This window comes from Eurosta solidaginis, chromosome 3 (assembly GCF_040869045.1).
Source record: "Eurosta solidaginis isolate ZX-2024a chromosome 3, ASM4086904v1, whole genome shotgun sequence".
Classification (NCBI taxonomy): domain Eukaryota; kingdom Metazoa; phylum Arthropoda; class Insecta; order Diptera; family Tephritidae; genus Eurosta; species Eurosta solidaginis.
In genome coordinates, this window is record NC_090321.1 from 67,681,167 (window position 1) to 67,698,262 (window position 17,096).

Genomic DNA, 17,096 nt, shown 5'->3' on the forward strand with positions numbered 1-17,096 from the left:
GTGTGCTCTGTGCCCATATTTTCACAATTACTAGATCCAACAACATTCATCAGCCCAACGCGAAATTGTTTGAATTTATCGGACGAGATATACACTACCCCTATATCTCGTTCGATGTGGCCTGTCATATCCTAGGTCCAAGTTGTGCGACGACAAAAATGACAAATTCTCTATTATTTGGCATCCGCTTTGAGTGTATTTCTGGGTTGATAAGCTCCTCCGCGAACTGCCTGGCTTAATAAGTATCCGGTCACCACAGCTTCCATAAAAGCGGTGGCAATACTTCCCCTTGTTGATATCTCTAACAAGATCTCCCAGGTAAAATTACTTCTCTGAACAGCGGTACCTATAAAGCAATATTTTAGTCCAGTTTTTCAGTGCGAGTTTAAACTCCAGTTGAAGTTGTCGATAGCTTTACCCTGCAACTTCGGCTGCTTAAGCTGACGTCAGCGGCATAATATTATGTGATCGAACAAAGTGGCAAAGTTAAACTTTAACTGGAGTCGAAACTCAGAAAATGGAGCCTGAGACCTAAGAAACGACCAAAAAAGAGCAAGCACGGCCGCCCGACAGATAAGACATATGTATGAATGTGAAGCTCGAAATACGGAAAATAATATTTTTTTTCGGAGTCGAAAAAGTCCTGGTCATAAAATTGTCCTAGGTGGAAATGTTTGAGTTTCCAGGTATCCCTATAGCAATATCATGTCGAACCATGAATTTTTCGAACTTTTTCCATAAAAGTCCACATATAAAAGTAAAATCTGTATTTTTATTTTTTGAGTCCGATAGAACTCAAGAAATAAAAATCCGAAAATATTTTTATATTGATCCAAATATATTTAAAGTCCAAAATTAATATTTTTGCAAGGAATAACAGTTTCAGTCCCTGCGAAAAACAATATAAGAGACAAATTAAAAGTTTTTGGAAAGGGCAAAAAACGCATTTGACCCAATAAAAAAATAACGTTGTTCCACTAACTACTGAGTTCCGAGCGTAGGTTTATTCCCGAAAAATGTTAAAATCTGAAAAATTTTATGATAACATGATATGCAAAGGTGATGTTTAAGGGTAATTTGAGAAAACACTTGTTAGCAAAAAATTACGATAACAACGTTTTCCGAGCCACCCATCCAATATATGAAAGTGGTATACATGAGAAATAAATGTAAACAACTTAAGGGACATGTATTTGAAGGAACGTGAAAGAGTAAACTTAGCGATTGGGAACAAGGACCCTCACACCTGCTTGCACGGTAGAGACCCGAGTTTACTGTATTATCGAAAAATTAGCTGTCAGAGTTGTTGCGTTAACGATAACGACATTCTCCGTAGGTTTTGGAGAGTGTTATCGATGTTGATGGTCCTTTGCCGGATATAGATCCGGTACGTTCCGGTAACAAGCTCTATTAAGGTTTTAGCCTGACCATTGCGGGAATGATTAATATGACCACAACAAGCCTTTTAGGCCTTCTCACCCCCTAGTTGCATGAGGAATTTGGGTCGATAGAGCCTCGCCTGCTAAATATATGTATGATCATTTGAAAGTATGTTTAAATATATGTATGATACACTCATATATGTAATAGGATTCCCCTCGCGTAGGTGAGGATGACAATTGAGTTGTCTGGATGCTCTGAAGCTCTAAAGCTTTGTATTGCGCTTATCAAACCATTGAATCCCTGCTGTTGAATCTCGCTAGCACTATCGAACATTTTTGGGAAAACTTTTTTTTTTTGCTGCACAAATATATTAAGTTGTACCATAGGCTTTCTGAAAACATTATAAGCCACGTAGCAGTCATAAACTAAGCTAAATTTTTCACATGATAGTTAGCACTATTCATTGGTTTAACATGCTGTGGTAGATGACTAAGGAAAACAAATAATCAAAGTGTTGGCAAATAACGTTTTCATACCCAATTTTTATACCAGTAAAAAATTGCCATTTCTCCTTAAGTGACATATACATCAATATTACAAACAGAACCGATCACCCGGTTTTTAAAGTGACTATCGTGGTTTCATCCTGTTTCTCTTTTTATCACCCACTAAAGTAGCTGGCCGTGTGCCCACCAGTGAGCTGCAATTATTCATCTTTTAAGGTTATTAGTGCACTAACCAAAAAATGAGTATTAGTGCGTACACAAACAAAGAATATCAGGCACTTATATCCACTAAAACACATTTACATAGTCATGCTTCGTAAAATGAATAACCGCTCATAAGCCACGAAGCAGTTCAGTACTCAATTGTCTTATTGAGCAAAAAAGTCAACTGTGTTATACGAAAACACTAATTGGAATCAATAAGACTAATAGTGCAATAAAATGAATATAGCCATATCAGTCTTCTGACGCTAGCAATACAACGATGTACACGAAACTAAACTGAATACAGCGCTAAAGAAAAACCGATAGTAAACGAAGTATACAGTGTATTACACACGAAACAAACATGCTACTGAGTTAAAGCGACTATGATTTCAGTTTATACTCAATAATGTCATATATGTATGGGACATATGTGTTGCGGGGCACTCGTATGTATTTTCTATTTTATGTGCTAGTTACTCATAGTATTTTTCTGTACTTGACTAAGTACACATTTAGACACAATTTTTTGGCTCATGACTAAGAACACTAATTTTATTAGTACTTAAAGCAGATCTCTGGTGCGCACCATATTGAACGTTCTGTCAAAATGCTAAAAAGTAGCTATCTTGAACATCCTGTCAGGAAGTTGACGGATAAGATATCACACTTGTTTTGTACACAATGAACCACGCTAAGCACAACGGAAGTATTGAAAAAACCCCAACGGCTGCAACGTTCTAAATGTTATTCCGTTAAAACGAACAGCAAAAAACGGCAACGTTTGCGATCAAACATGACCTAATGCAAACCCACTATAACAGATTAGAAATGAGTTATCGAGAAAATTTGCTAGTTGCACTGTATTACCGACTGTAAACTTGCTTTCTGACGGCGCAGCTTTACACAACAAATTGCACGGCGTTCAATAATCAAACTCAGCAGTGCTTTTTATCTGTCACTTGACAGCGAAACAAACAAAATACAAAAAGAAGTCAATTCCGACTTCACTTAAATAAGAAAGTCTTAATTTTGCTAAACTCTGACTACGGCTGTACACTAACAATTATGGAAGCTTTACAAATCAATAGCGGTGAAGAATATGTTAAAGTCAATGTTTCCAATTCTAAAACTGATGGGATTGCATTGGATCTGAAATTTGCAAAAAACCTTACAGTGGGCGAATTAAAGGTTTGGTTACATTCACATATTTTGCACTAGTTACAATTTTTTCTTTTCTAAAAAATAGTGTAAATTAGAAATCATCACAGGCGGCAATGCGGGCACAATGCAGCTGGAGTTGTATAGTGGTGATCGGCTGGTCACTAAACTCAGTGATGACAACATATTATTGGGCGCGTTGCCCATAGAAACCGGTATGCGTATACATGTTATTGATAGCTTCAACTGGATAACAGATGTTGAAAAATTCGAACTTACCGATGAGCAATATGCAACCAAAGAGGATACTTTACGTGATTTTCTCAAAAAGAATCGTTTGGGCAAGTATAACGAGGAAGAAGCGCAACAACGGGAAGAAAAATTGAAGAGACAAAAACAGTTTGAGCAAGAACGTGCTGAGTTGTGTGCGGTGGGTGCGCGTTGTCAGGTGAGCGGGGGTGATCATTGTTAAAGAAAGTTTCGTATTAAAACTCAATGCGCTTGCAGGTAACAGTGGCTGGTAATCCCGTGCGGCGCGGCACAGTGCGTTATAATGGGCCAATCGAAGGCAAGAATGGTATATTTATTGGCGTGGAGTATGACGAGCCGCTAGGGAAAAATAATGGCAGGTAAGTGTAGATTTTTTGCAGCAAATTCTATCTTTTTAAGTTTATATATTTATTCTTAATTTGTTTTATAGTATTGCTGGCAAAAGCTATTTCAGTTGTGCACCAAAATATGGTGGTTTTGTGCCACCAACCGCTGTTGAAGTAGGCGATTTTCCACGTGAAGATGTTGGACTGGACGATGATGAGATATAAATAGGAAAAGAAAAGTAATGAACAACCTTAAAAAAGGATAAACACTGCATTTGTGATTAATTTTAATTAAAACTTGGATGTATGAATGCTTTATTTACGTATATTTTGTAATGATTTTGAGTAATTAAAATTGATATATTTGAGCGCATACAAATATGGCGTGATTAAAACAAATGTAATCAAACTAATTAAGTAAACGAAAAGCAAGTTATAACAAAGTCTACACTCCTACACACACCTTAATCAACTAAGCGGAACACCTTGGGTTACAGTTGCGCCCTTTTAGGTGCTCTAAAAAAGCGAGCACAACTCAAAAATACTCCGCATATTTTTGTTATACCCATTTATATATGCCACCACATTCGCATCATCATGACTAATCAGCAGGGCCGGCAAAAAGGCGAGTGGGCTATGCGAGGGCTACGCTACTGCTTACAGTTTACACATGCAGAAGGTATAAAACGTAATACTCGATAAAAGCTATCAAAAAGACAATAAAGAAACAATAAGCACATATATGTACATCAACCGACTGCCGTGGCTATCTCGTATCTGCTTGCATGTTTTGTGACAGTTCATTCATAAACGTGGTAAGGTGCAGAAGCACTACCTGAATAGCTAATCGTTTTTAGTACAAACATTTACTCAAGATTAAAATACGTACGGGTTTAAGTTGTGCTGCACGCTGTACTTTGCTTATAAGAAGCATAATATACGAATGAGCACTACGAGTATACGCAAATTATTTTTGTTATGATTTTTTGTAATTTACGTTTGTTGCTGTATTCTTAATTAGTTTTTGCTACCAAATAAAAACGATCAACAATAACAACAACGTACTAGTCAATATTGATAAGAACGCAAATCCATATGCAAGCAAATGCAATTGTGCTATTGACGGAAGTTGAAAAAAAAAAAAATTGCGGGAATTTATTGACTCTAAAATCAGAACCTCTGACAAAGGGCGCGCGTGTGCGGAAAATATGTACTAAATATGTATATAAAAAAATCTTGTTTTTATATTTTCTGTAAATGAAATCGAATTCAAGCTTCCCGCGTAGAGTAAATTTACATATCGATGTTACATATACCATGTATGTAATAAATTAATTTTTTTAATTATGCACATATGGATATTTATAAATATGCAAATTATGTATAACAGACTAATTAGGAGCTGCACAGTGGGTTGTTTTGAGATAATTGTATCAATTATTTATTTATAAATAGGTTTAAGAAGGAAGAGTAGTAAATCAAGAACCATTTGAGTATTTAGCTTTTGGGCAATATGGGAAGATGAGAATGAATTTGAAACAATTTTTGGATTTTTTTCGATTTTTCGCCCATTCCAAAGATATTTGATGTCAAACCAAAAAATTATTTTATTGTAACTTGGTAGATTTATTTTTTTTTTAAATTTCGAGATGTTGAATTTGGGTATACAAAAATTTGTAAGTTGTGAAAAATTCGGAATAATTCGCAAACAAAATTTTCAGAAAGAATCAAATAATTTTAGTTTTTTTAGAATTTCCCAAAACCATATTTTTTGTTTTTCGAAAAATCACAAAAATTTGACAAAAAATTTTAAAAACTAAATTAGTCTCACTCGGACGACAAAAAATTTGAGCGAAGGCAAAGAAAAACAAGTAAGGAAGTGGCTAAGTTCCTGTGTAACCGAACATTACATACTCAGCTGAGAGCTTTGGAGACAAAATAAAGGAAAATAACCATTTAGGAAAATGAACCTAGGGTAACCCTGTGTTTGTATGGCATGGGTATCAAATGGTATTAAAGAGTATTTTAAAAGGGAGTAAGCCATAGTTCTATAGGTGGACGTCTTTTGGAGATATCTCCATAAAGGTGGACCGGGGGTGACCCAGAACATCATCTGTCGGGTACCGCTAATTTATTTATATATGTAATACCACGAACAGTATTCCTGCCATGATTCCAAGGGCTTTTGATTTCGCCTTGCAGAACTTTCATTTTCTCTACTTAATATGGTAGGTGTCACACCCATTTTACAGAGTTTTCTCTAAAGTTATATTTTGCGTCAAAAAACCAATCCAATCACTATGTTTCATTCCTTTTTTCGTATTTGGTATAGAATTATGGTATTTTTCGAAATTCTGGATATCGAAAAAGTGTTAACGGCCGAGCGGAAGGACAGACGGTCGACTGTGTATAAAAACTGGGCGTGACTTCAACCCATTTTCACAGAAAATAATTATCGTTTTAAAAAAATAAATAAATAATAAATAAATTTTTGTTAAAATTTGACTTAATAATTTTTTTTAAAGAGTGGGCGTGTTCGTCATCCGATTTTGCTAATTCTTATTTAGAACACATATAGTAATAGGAGTAACGTGCCTGCCAAATTTCATCATGATATCTTGAATGACTGCCAAATTACAGCTTGCAAAACTTTCAAATTTCAAAAGTGCGCGTTGCCACGCTCATTGTCCAAAAATTTTATTAATTTTCTATTCTGCGTCATCAGGTCAACCCACTTACCAAGTTTAATCACTTTATCCGTCTTTGGTAATGAAATATCGCACTTTTTCGGGGTTTCGAAATTTTCGATATCGAATAAGTGGGCGTGGTTATAGTCTGATTTCGTTTACGGATCGTGTTTACGGACGGACGGACGGACATGGCTAAATGAATTTATTTTTTCGCCCAGATCATTTTGATATATAGAAGTATATATCTATCTCGATTAGTTTATGCCGTTACGGGGTACCGTTATGCGAACAAAATTAATATACTCTGTGAGTTCTGCTGCTTTCCCGATGGAAAAAGAGCCGCTTGCGAAGTGTTTAGTATTTTTGTTAATGTTGTTGTCATTTCAACGATAAATACACTCCCCGTAGGTTTCGGGAAGTGTTGTCGATGTTGATGGTCCTGTGCGGGATATAGATCCGGAACGTTACGGTAAGAAAGCACCAGGAGTAACTTGGAGTCGCCAGAGCCCGCCTGCTAAATATGTGTATGATACATTAATTTGGTTCCAGCATTTCCGTGGGGTAGGAGAGGTTGACAATTGGGTTGCGGAAGCTCTGAACATATATATAAAGCTTTGTGTTGCGCTTATCAACCCATTGAATCGTTGTTGGTTATTGGCCTGTGTGAAACTCGGAAAAATTGGGGAAAATACTTACAAAAAGACTTGTCTGTTCTCGAATCGAAGCCCTAGAAAGCTGAGCCTTTGAAAAGAAATCCGCATTTTTTTGTCGCACTTCATTTCAGACGGAAAACACGGAAAACACGTAGTTCCAGACGAATATCCGCTTCAAAACTATAAACCAAAAAAACTATTTTATACATTTTTTTTTGTAATTGAGGTTAGGTTAGGTTGAACTGGGCGGCCAATAAAGACCTCACATATACTGAATGTGGTAATAGTATTACCAGAATTTGTTTCCGAGCTAACGGAAAAACCTTCATTCTTCCGGGACCTAGCTCAATTGTTGCCTCGATATTTCGCAAGTCTGCTGACCCAAGTAGCCGCAGACTAGACCTAGCGAGCACAGAACACGAATACAGAACTTATATGCCACGCGTCCCCAATATGATCGCTGAGACTAAAAGAAACACACTGGAAGAAACTGCAGGCCTGTCAAAACACCGAATTGCCACAGGGTGCCTTCTTATGTCCCCTGAACATCACCTACACAGTGAGGCGAGAATACTCCCAAAAGGGAGAGAAATTAAATGCTGAACAAACAGTTTCTTTTGAATAGCCAGAAACGAGGACATCCCAACATACATCTGATTGAACAGGTCCGTCCTCCCAGGAACTAAGGAAGTAATCTCCGTAAGAACTATGAAGGAATTCGACACTTAAGAGTTCACCCGTATGTAAAAAAGGAGCACGAAAAGGCTATCGGGGATATCCATCAAAAGGCGTCTAACTAATATGCCAGGGATTATCTGATGAACCCCATTCTGCAAGACAAATACTCAAAATTCGCAGCTGAAGAAAGCAACCTCCACAGGGAGACTCGCGTCACTCTAGCTCAACTTCGATCTTATTATTGTTCCAGAATCAACTCGACATATGAAATTTTTGTTCCGCTTGAAATGCGTCCACACATGACACCAACAATCTTTTCAATTGCAATGTGAAACCAACGCCTCTAACACCCTTATCTCTTTGGTCCAACCCTGTTGAAAAAAAACAAGTTCGCTCGAACTCCCGTTAGAGGTTATTGATGACAACAACAACAAGATGCTCAACCCTTTCTTCCTGCAGCTCGCACTTCCTGCTTCTGCTGTTACTGACGAGGCCTAAATTATAAACACGTGACGACAGAGGGCTGTGTACCGTTAGTATGCCCAACGTCGTAGTTTACCTCAACTGATAATTTATGAAAAGAAAATCTTATGATTTGTGTAACTTAAACCATACAAACCAATTAAAAAACCTTTTCCAAATATTCAAACTTTGAAACTTAAGATTTTTTTTAAGTACACAGATTTGTAGCACAATTAATTTTGGTCTAAAACAAGTAAGAATATCTAAGTTCGATTGAAACCGAACATTACGTACCCAGATGTGTACTTGAAGCGCTGTTGTTGGTAGAATATCAGTCAAATGTAGTTGAATACCATAGAGTTATTACAAACTTTGTTAAGGTTAGACCTTTGGGAAAAGTGGGCGTGGTCTTTAACTGATTTTTATTATCTTCACTTAGTATATATAATTTGGCAAGGATAGTGTATCTGCCAAATTTCAATGTAATATCTTTAACGGCTTTTGATTTACGGCTTGCTAAACTTCCAAATTTTCTTCTTCCAAAGGTGTGGGTGGTGCCACGCCCATATTCCAAAATTTTTTGGAACTTATCTTTTGCGTCGTAAAACCAATCTCATATTTTAAATTTTTCGATATCGAAAAAGTGGGCGAGGTTATCGTCCGATTTCGCTCATTTTCAATACCAATCTATTCTGGGTCCAGAGAAGTTTCTTCTTCATTTCGGTAACTGGCGCTACTCATTTGCAAGCAGATGAAGTGGGGGACCTCCACCAAGAAGACTTGATTTTCCTTGGTGTTCGCAATTGATTTTAGTTATGTTAAAACAGGGACAGCTGGCGTGACTTGTTCCGCAATTTCGAATTGCCAAATTGCGATTAAGCGCGAATTCATGGGGATGATAAAATTTCACCATCTTTCTTCTTTCTTTCGAAGCCACCAATACAATGGCGCATAGTTTGGTTTATGGTCCAGTAATTAAGTTGCAGCTTTTTTGACAGAAAGCTCGTAGGAACCTATGGAAAACTTGGTTATTTTCATGCGCCTATAAAGCTAAATTTATAAAATAAAATAGCAGACCCGGCACACGATGTTATGCCTTAACTTTGGTCTATCTGCATAAGTTTTAACAAGTTTTTACCTCTTTCTTTCCCTCCCCCTTTTTCTTGATAAATAACGCCAGCGAGTGCTATGTATGTATGTACGCATGTGATGGATATTGCGCCACTCAACGCAAGTTTGCTCACACAATTCACAGCGAACAAACACACGCACTGCATTTTTTTGTAGAAATGTTACATTTGTTTAAACAATTTTGCTCATATTAGAAAGGAATCAAGTTTTGTTTTGATGCATAACGAAGGTAAATATTTCAAAGTTTAACTGCAAAGAAAAAATATTGCAATCGATCTAACCGTTTTGAATTTATGGCTGTGTAAACAAAAATTTTCTTAGGTTTTACTACATTTTGGCAAATTGCCACGCCCTTATAATATATACTTTCAAATTATATTGAAAAGGTTCATCTCACGTAGCTAAGCTTTCAAATGCAAAAAACCGTTTTAAAATGGAGCACTCTATGTGACGTGATGGGCGTACAATGACATTTAGCTACTTTATTTTATAAGATTTTTAGTTAAAGATTAGAATTTCATCCAAAACATCCCACTGTCTGCCGCATCAGCTCCTGTTACTGGTGCTGATTTTGTGTTTGTGTTCTGCTCGCCAAAAACAAGTGCGATTTTTACTTTCGTGCGAGACATTTTTCGCGTACAAATATCAATAGTTTTTGTTTGTTTTGGAAAATGAAATGTGTGTAAAAATGTACACGTCAATACCTACAAACGCACACACATACAAACGTACCAATTTAGTACATCACATGAGTGCGAAAATAAATGCAAAAACGATACACTTGAATTGTATGAGACGTTTTTCAGATCGCTGAAGTAATGGCAATGCAATTTCGTCGGGCAAATTTACAATTTTCAAACTATAAATAAAATTACTGTTTATATATTTTGTGTATCATAAAAATGTAATAAATGGAACATTTTGTTAAACACAAACAGTGAAATTTAAATAAACGAAGAATTATAATGCGTGAGTAAAACGTGATATTATGCAAATGTGATAATAAATATGTAAATAAAGAAATGTGATAAATTGCTAGATGGGAATAAGTGAAATAAAGCTTATAAATAAATAATAAAATTGCAAAAAAAAATATTTTAAAGTAATAAATAATAATACATTTTAATGATGAGAATAAAATTCCAAAAATTTGAAAAAAAAATTTTGAAAACCTAAAAAAAAAAATAAAAAATATGAAATAGATATATGACTAAAAATCTTTACTAAGATGGAATAAAAATAAAATTAAAAAATTTTAAGCACTTCCTTTATATAAATGGACAAAAATCGGCGACAAATCCTTATATAAAGACATATTTTTGCTAAACTTTGATTTTTAAATTTTGACATAAAAATTGCAAAAATATTTATGAGAAGTAAAAAATAAAAGTGGAGCGCACATTACTTGGATTGGAATGTTGGTAGGAAAGGAGATATTATTAGTCAATCAAATGCGCTCCACTTTATATTTTTACTTCTCATAAATATTTTACCAATTTCTATGTCAAAGTTTAAAAATCAAAGTTTAGCAAAAATATGTCTGTATAAGGATTTTTTGCTGATTTTTGTCCATTTATATAAAGGAAGTGCATACAATTTTTTATTTTATTTTTATTTTCTCCTTTTCTTACATTTTCTCGGTGTCTTAAGCTATCTGTTAAGTTTTACGCTTGTAGCTCAATGAGAACTTACATAAAAATCAATCCCGAAATTCCCTCCGTTCCGTTTGATTTTTCTAAATATCTCAGTTCGTGCGCGCACTTCCTTTATATAAATGGACAAAAATCGGCGACAAATCCTTATATAAAGACATATTTTTGCTAAACTTTGATTTTTAAATTTTGACATAAAAATTGCAAAAATATTTATGAGAAGTAAAAAATAAAAGTGGAGCGCACATTACTTGGATTGGAATGTTGGTAGGAAAGGAGATATTATTAGTCAATCAAATGCGCTCCACTTTATATTTTTACTTCTCATAAATATTTTACCAATTTCTATGTCAAAGTTTAAAAATCAAAGTTTAGCAAAAATATGTCTGTATAAGGATTTTTTGCTGATTTTTGTCCATTTATATAAAGGAAGTGCATACAATTTTTTATTTTATTTTTATTTTCTCCTTTTCTTACATTTTCTCGGTGTCTTAAGCTATCTGTTAAGTTTTACGCTTGTAGCTCAATGAGAACTTACATAAAAATCAATCCCGAAATTCCCTCCGTTCCGTTTGATTTTTCTAAATAACTCATCCCGTGCGTCCCCTAGCGGATCTTTTTGTATCGTGCCATCGGCTGTCATCGACCTTTGAATTAAGTTTGAAATTTCAAGTCTCTAGCTCATCGAGAAGTTACTTAAAGCTGGTTTGGAAATTTTCAAATTCTTATCTAATTATTTTGATCCGTGCGCCACCTAACGGATTTTTTCTTACTTAAAAATCGATTGCAAGATTTGTATGAAAAGCGGACAAACATTCAACCGACCTAATATAAAGGAAGTAAAAAAGCTACACACATTTGTATTAAGTTTATATCCTCTGCAGTGACAGTAAAAGTATATGACTTAAAAAGTTTGAAAAATTAAAGAGATAAATAACTAAACAAGTTGTTATAGCACAAAACATAAAAAAAGGAAAACTGTATTTTTTCGATATTTCACTGTGACAAAAAAATTATTTAAAAAAATTTTTTTTTTCATAGGCTCAATTTAAAATAAAACAAAATTTATTGAATTGTTTTTGTTTTATCGGCCTAATGATAAAGGATTCCAGGTTCGATTCGAGATCAAGGCCTGTGACAATAATTTTTAGGATAATTATTGTTCTTTTTTTTAATTTTTTTTTTAATTGAAAAATAACTTTTATTTTTAATTTTGGATTAGAAAATTTTTCAGATACCCTCCATAGATATACGCCGCCCATAAAAAAATTAAAATTTTAATTATATAGATGCGCCGAGGATTATACGATTTTCACCCATGAGTTATGCAATGACATCCACTTAGACTTCTTATGATTTCGAGGGCGGCATCCATGACCGAATAGTCACTCCCTAACGTTTCAAGGTGTTTCTCTGTTGTAGCTAGGCAGCATAGCGGGACAAAAACATCCGTTATAAAGTCTTCGGAGCTACACCTAGAGCTTCTAGGAAAGTTACGTCGACGAGGGTATGAGTTCGAAGTCGCAGTCCTATAGCTTCACTCGAATGAGTGAAAAAAAATTTTTTTGTGCACTAAGCTGAAGCTGAAACTATTTTTACACTGCCTCCTACTAAGTTGAAAAAGTTTTGAAAATTTCAGAAAAAGATTATCTGAAACCATATATGTATGCACTACTCCTATATTGCTAATAGAAAATGCTCGCAATGTGTTTTGAATTCGAAATCAAAACAAGACAGCCCATAAAATTTTTGTGATTGTAGCAGCATAAGTGTGACAAGAAAAAATTTAAATTTAAGTACATTCATTATTGGATACAAAAACAAAAACGGTTAAACAGCAATATATCGGTACTCTGATGTTTGGGAATGTACCTAGCCTTTTGTAGCAATATAGGAGGAGTATTATATATATGTCTGAAATTTAAATTATTGAAATTAAAAAATAAAATTTTTTTATTACCATAAACAAACCTACACATTTTCCTAAGGGGTATCGCGGAGGTGTCGCTTTTATCACCCATCATACCGCGCAATACAGTATATTTCATCCCAACATCAGCCGCAGGTACAAAGCTGAAGGAAGTCAAAGCATAACTGTCCTCCTGCCACTTGCTGTCCAAGAGGTGCTTGTTAGTGGCGAAAACCGTCTTATTCTTGCCATTTTTACCGTACATCACGACGAGAGACAGGGAGCTAGCATAACAAATAAACAATGGCGGGACCCCCACTCGAATCGCAGGAAACTGGGTCGATGCTTACCTTAGCAACTTACCACCTGTCCATACTCCTCTCAATACAGCGGTCAGCAAATTTCATTCCTTCCGAAAGTCGGACTTTTTTTGTTTCAAGAAAGCTCTCCCTATTCCGACTAATGTTTAGGTATAATGTGGCAAGGCAAGCTCGCGTTCCGCAAAGTCATCACATCAGCTTCAGCACACTTCATCCCTGCCGGTAGATTACCTGAAATCATACCACACTTCCCGCCGAACCTAGTAAAAGAATGTGAGACAGCTCTACCTTAGAGACCCTCACATCAGGAATCTTAACGGCTGACAAAAATACACAAAAAACGTACCAAATGCGAAGAGCATCCTAATAACAGTAACCTTTCTGCGGGTGTTGGTAAATTGTGGTCAGCCGTCAAGTCCTTGTCTTACCCGACAAAACATAATGACAAAATATGCATCGCTTTTGACGATAAAACTTTATCGGACTCGAAGATATGCGCGTGTGATATTTGCCGGCAATTTGTAGTGCATCCTTCAGAAGGTAAGGCTAGAAGTCGTGCAAACAGACGGGACATAAACACAAACACAACGTCCCGCTCATTACCATCACCCCCTCAGAACTCAAAGAAAGGCCAAGTCAACAGGTCCAGACGCTATAGTCTAGCCAATGCCGAAAAACACCTTGGCGACGAGGGAGTAAGATACCTGACGCAAGTTTGTCATTGAAGTACTTTCTCATTCCACAAAAATGGAAAATGACAGGGAACGTTCCACTGTTAAAGCCTGAAAACTCAGTTGACAAAGGCGAGTCATATCGAACGATATCACTCCTTTCCCCTCATTTCACTGCGAATATCCTCTTAGCAACCCATAAGCATGACTTCCGTGAACTGGATAGCACCACCGCGCCGCTAAATGCCATAAACACCCAAACAAATTTCTTGACCTGTTAAAATATTTTGACCATTCAACCACGGCACACTATTCCAAGACATAAAAGGTTCACCTCTTCCCCTTATCTAAAAAGATGGACCGCAAATTATCTGAATGGTCGCCAAGCATCGGTTCAATTTAGGAACGAAACATCAGAACTTAGAAAAATTAAACATCGCATGGGATAGGGCGGTATCCTATCTTCACTTCTCCCGTATCCACCAGAAAGAGTTACTATCATTTCCTATGTCGACGATTGCACGATAATGACAACAGAACCTAGCCCTTCCATAGACGAATTAGTTTCTAAAATAAGTAGCTATCTCCTCATCTATCTGGCTTCTTCACCTAGCGTTTCCTGGTACTATAACCGGCCAAAATCACAGCCATTCTGTTTGCGATGTGGAAGGAACGCTAATGATTGCCAGTCCGCCCAAGATCGTAGGGGAACGTTCGAAAACACTCTCACTTGTAAGGCATATGCTTCCAAAATTGTATTTACAGCACAAAGACGCAAACAAATGTTCGAGTCGCTTTACGGCAACACTTGGGCAAAAAGATAAAGAAACGCTGCCAGCAACTTACAAAGCAATTGGCCGGCCGCTCATCAGCTAAGCGTCGCCATCCTGGTCGCCTGGCCTAAAAAACACCCTGTAAAAGTCTGCAGGACTGTTAAAATATTGCACGCAGAACTGCCACAGGATGTCTTCCTATGACCGCTGAACATTATCTACAATAGTGAGGCTAAAAAGCTCAAAATTAAGGTGCATAACGAAATGCTGAACAGGCAGTTTTTGCTTAATTGTAACAAACCTAAACACCCTAGCAAACAACCTCTTGATCTAGCCCCGCCTCGAAGAGGGTTAAGGGAACATCGCCATATGCACTATGATGAGATCCGGCACCTGCCAATACCGCCGCTTGATCCACACAAACTTAAGGAGACCCTAGGAAAAATCCACACATAATCGGTAAACGCCTTTGCCAGGACGCACCCGAAGAACCCCGCTATCAATATACACTATCCTACCCTTACAGAAGAAGAAAGCACACTAACAAGGGAGACAGGAGTCACTCTGACCCAACTTCGTTCTGGATACTGTAACAGGTTAAACTCTTACTTGTCCAGAATTAACCCCGACATACGTAAAGTATGTCCTGAATTCGATGTGTTCTCACATGACACCAAACATATATTCAATTGTAACGTGGAACATACGCCTCTAACACCAGCTTCCCTATGATCCACCTCTGTTCAAACAGCTAGCTTCCGTGGTCTTCGGCTAGAGGGCTTTAATGAAAATTTGTGAGTGGTCCATCCATTGAAGGAAGCACAGTTAACACAACAACAAAAACAATATGGTTTCATTTCCGCTATTGGTTAGGGCTTAACATTACTATGTAGCCGAGTGGCTTGGACGCTTGCAGGCATGAATTGCGCTGTATTTGAACAGCGCCCTCCCCTCACTGGGCAGCCTTGCGAAGTAACACTGACCATGTTGCAGCACAGAGCGTTGCCGCTATGAGCGCTACGCTTTCACGGGGTTGCGAGCGCAAATTATGGGCTGCAGACCCATTTGTAATTCTCACCTAATCGTGGTGAATCCTGTTTTTTTCAGCATGCGAGGCGTTGGCGACCCCAAGTTCTTCATTCAACTAGGGAATGAGGGGCGGGATGGCTTGGCAGGCTCAATGTATTCATATATGTTAGTGCTCGAGATGGTAGGGCTTGCAACTTAATGGTGCTTGTTACCAATTTTAATTAGCTTTTCTCAGATGAATAGGGGAAGCCTTTTTAAAATATATGAAACTATCACAGCTTTCAAAGAATTTCAGGACCTTTAAATGGGGGTCAATGTCAAAATACCTTGAAATTGTTTCAAAGATATGTTTTTGAAATTTAGAAATAAAGGTTTTATTTATAATTTAATTGTTTTAAATGCCACATTAAAAGCTGTCTTCGCCCTAGTTTTCCAAGGTTTAATTTTTAATATCCTGCAAACTATCAGAGAGAGCTGAATGAAAACGACGAATAGCATGTAAAAGGAAATGAAATCAAGAACTAAAAAATAGCAAACTTTCTATTTAAATAAAAAAGTGTAACTAGTTTGGAAAACCCAAACAAAAAAAAAAAAAACTAATTACCAACATAAAAATGAGCAGCACTACAACCCGCACACTACTCTTCACCTTATTTATCGCAACGTTTTGTCTGCAGCTCAGCACAGGTAAGTGTTAGGACTTATCGTTAATTTTTTTCGCTTTCTGCGATAACACTTGTTGAATTTCATACATATCTACACACACACACATATAACTTATTTGCAATGCTATCGAATAATACTTTTACTAAGTACTTAAAGTAATTGTATTTAACAAAAAACAAAAAAAAAGTATACTAAACATTGAAAAAAAGTGGAACACAATCGCCCTAATTGGGATAAAAGTGGGAAAGAATAAGTGCAAATACAAAACAATTTAAGATTGAAGAACACATGCCAAATTTTTTCGAACCTAAATAAGAACGTTTACCCGAATTCATGGAATTAATTAGCAGCATTTATATTCAAGGGCTAGATATGCGCAATACATAGTTGTATAGCCTCACAGATACCACAACTCAATTGTCAACCACGCTTACCCGAATACCAATATGAATGTATTATAAAGATATTTAGCAAGCGAGGCTCTGGCGACTCCAAGTTCCTCATAGAACCAGGGCATGGGATGTTCGGGATGGTATCGTAATGGTGCTTGTTACTGGAACCTACCGGTTCTTTTATCTCGCAAAGGACCATCGACAACGATAGCACTCAACC

At 36.6% G+C, this 17,096-nt stretch overlaps 2 protein-coding genes across 12 annotated transcripts in view; both read left to right on the forward strand.

The window, feature by feature from the left end:
- The first annotated feature begins 3,045 nt into the window (after positions 1–3,045).
- Positions 3,046–4,249, forward strand: Tbcb (tubulin-binding cofactor B). 2 transcript variants are annotated; one of them, XM_067772154.1, is made up of 4 exons: positions 3,046–3,284; positions 3,343–3,702; positions 3,762–3,883; positions 3,955–4,249. In XM_067772154.1, the coding sequence occupies exons 1-4, from the start codon at positions 3,162–3,164 to the stop codon at positions 4,073–4,075; spliced, it is 726 nt and encodes a 241-aa protein (XP_067628255.1). In that variant the 5' UTR covers positions 3,046–3,161; the 3' UTR covers positions 4,076–4,249. The 2 variants fall into 2 exon arrangements, with proteins under 2 accessions (XP_067628255.1, XP_067628256.1); XM_067772155.1 differs by having other exon boundaries at positions 3,924–4,089.
- A 154-nt stretch (positions 4,250–4,403) lies between these two features.
- LOC137243888 (neurotrimin) overlaps positions 4,404–17,096 on the forward strand; it is a 50,606-nt gene continuing 37,913 nt past the window's right edge. The window contains exons 1-3 of one of the 10 annotated variants that reach the window (XM_067772146.1): positions 4,404–4,806; positions 10,260–10,433; positions 16,247–16,505. In XM_067772146.1, coding sequence (XP_067628247.1) covers positions 16,433–16,505 — 73 coding nt within the window. In that variant the 5' untranslated portion in view covers positions 4,404–4,806; positions 10,260–10,433; positions 16,247–16,432. Of the gene's footprint in view, positions 4,839–4,869; positions 5,170–10,259; positions 10,434–16,231; positions 16,506–17,096 lie in introns of those variants that run through there. The other 9 variants (XM_067772145.1, XM_067772143.1, XM_067772144.1 and 6 more) reach the window with 9 other exon arrangements.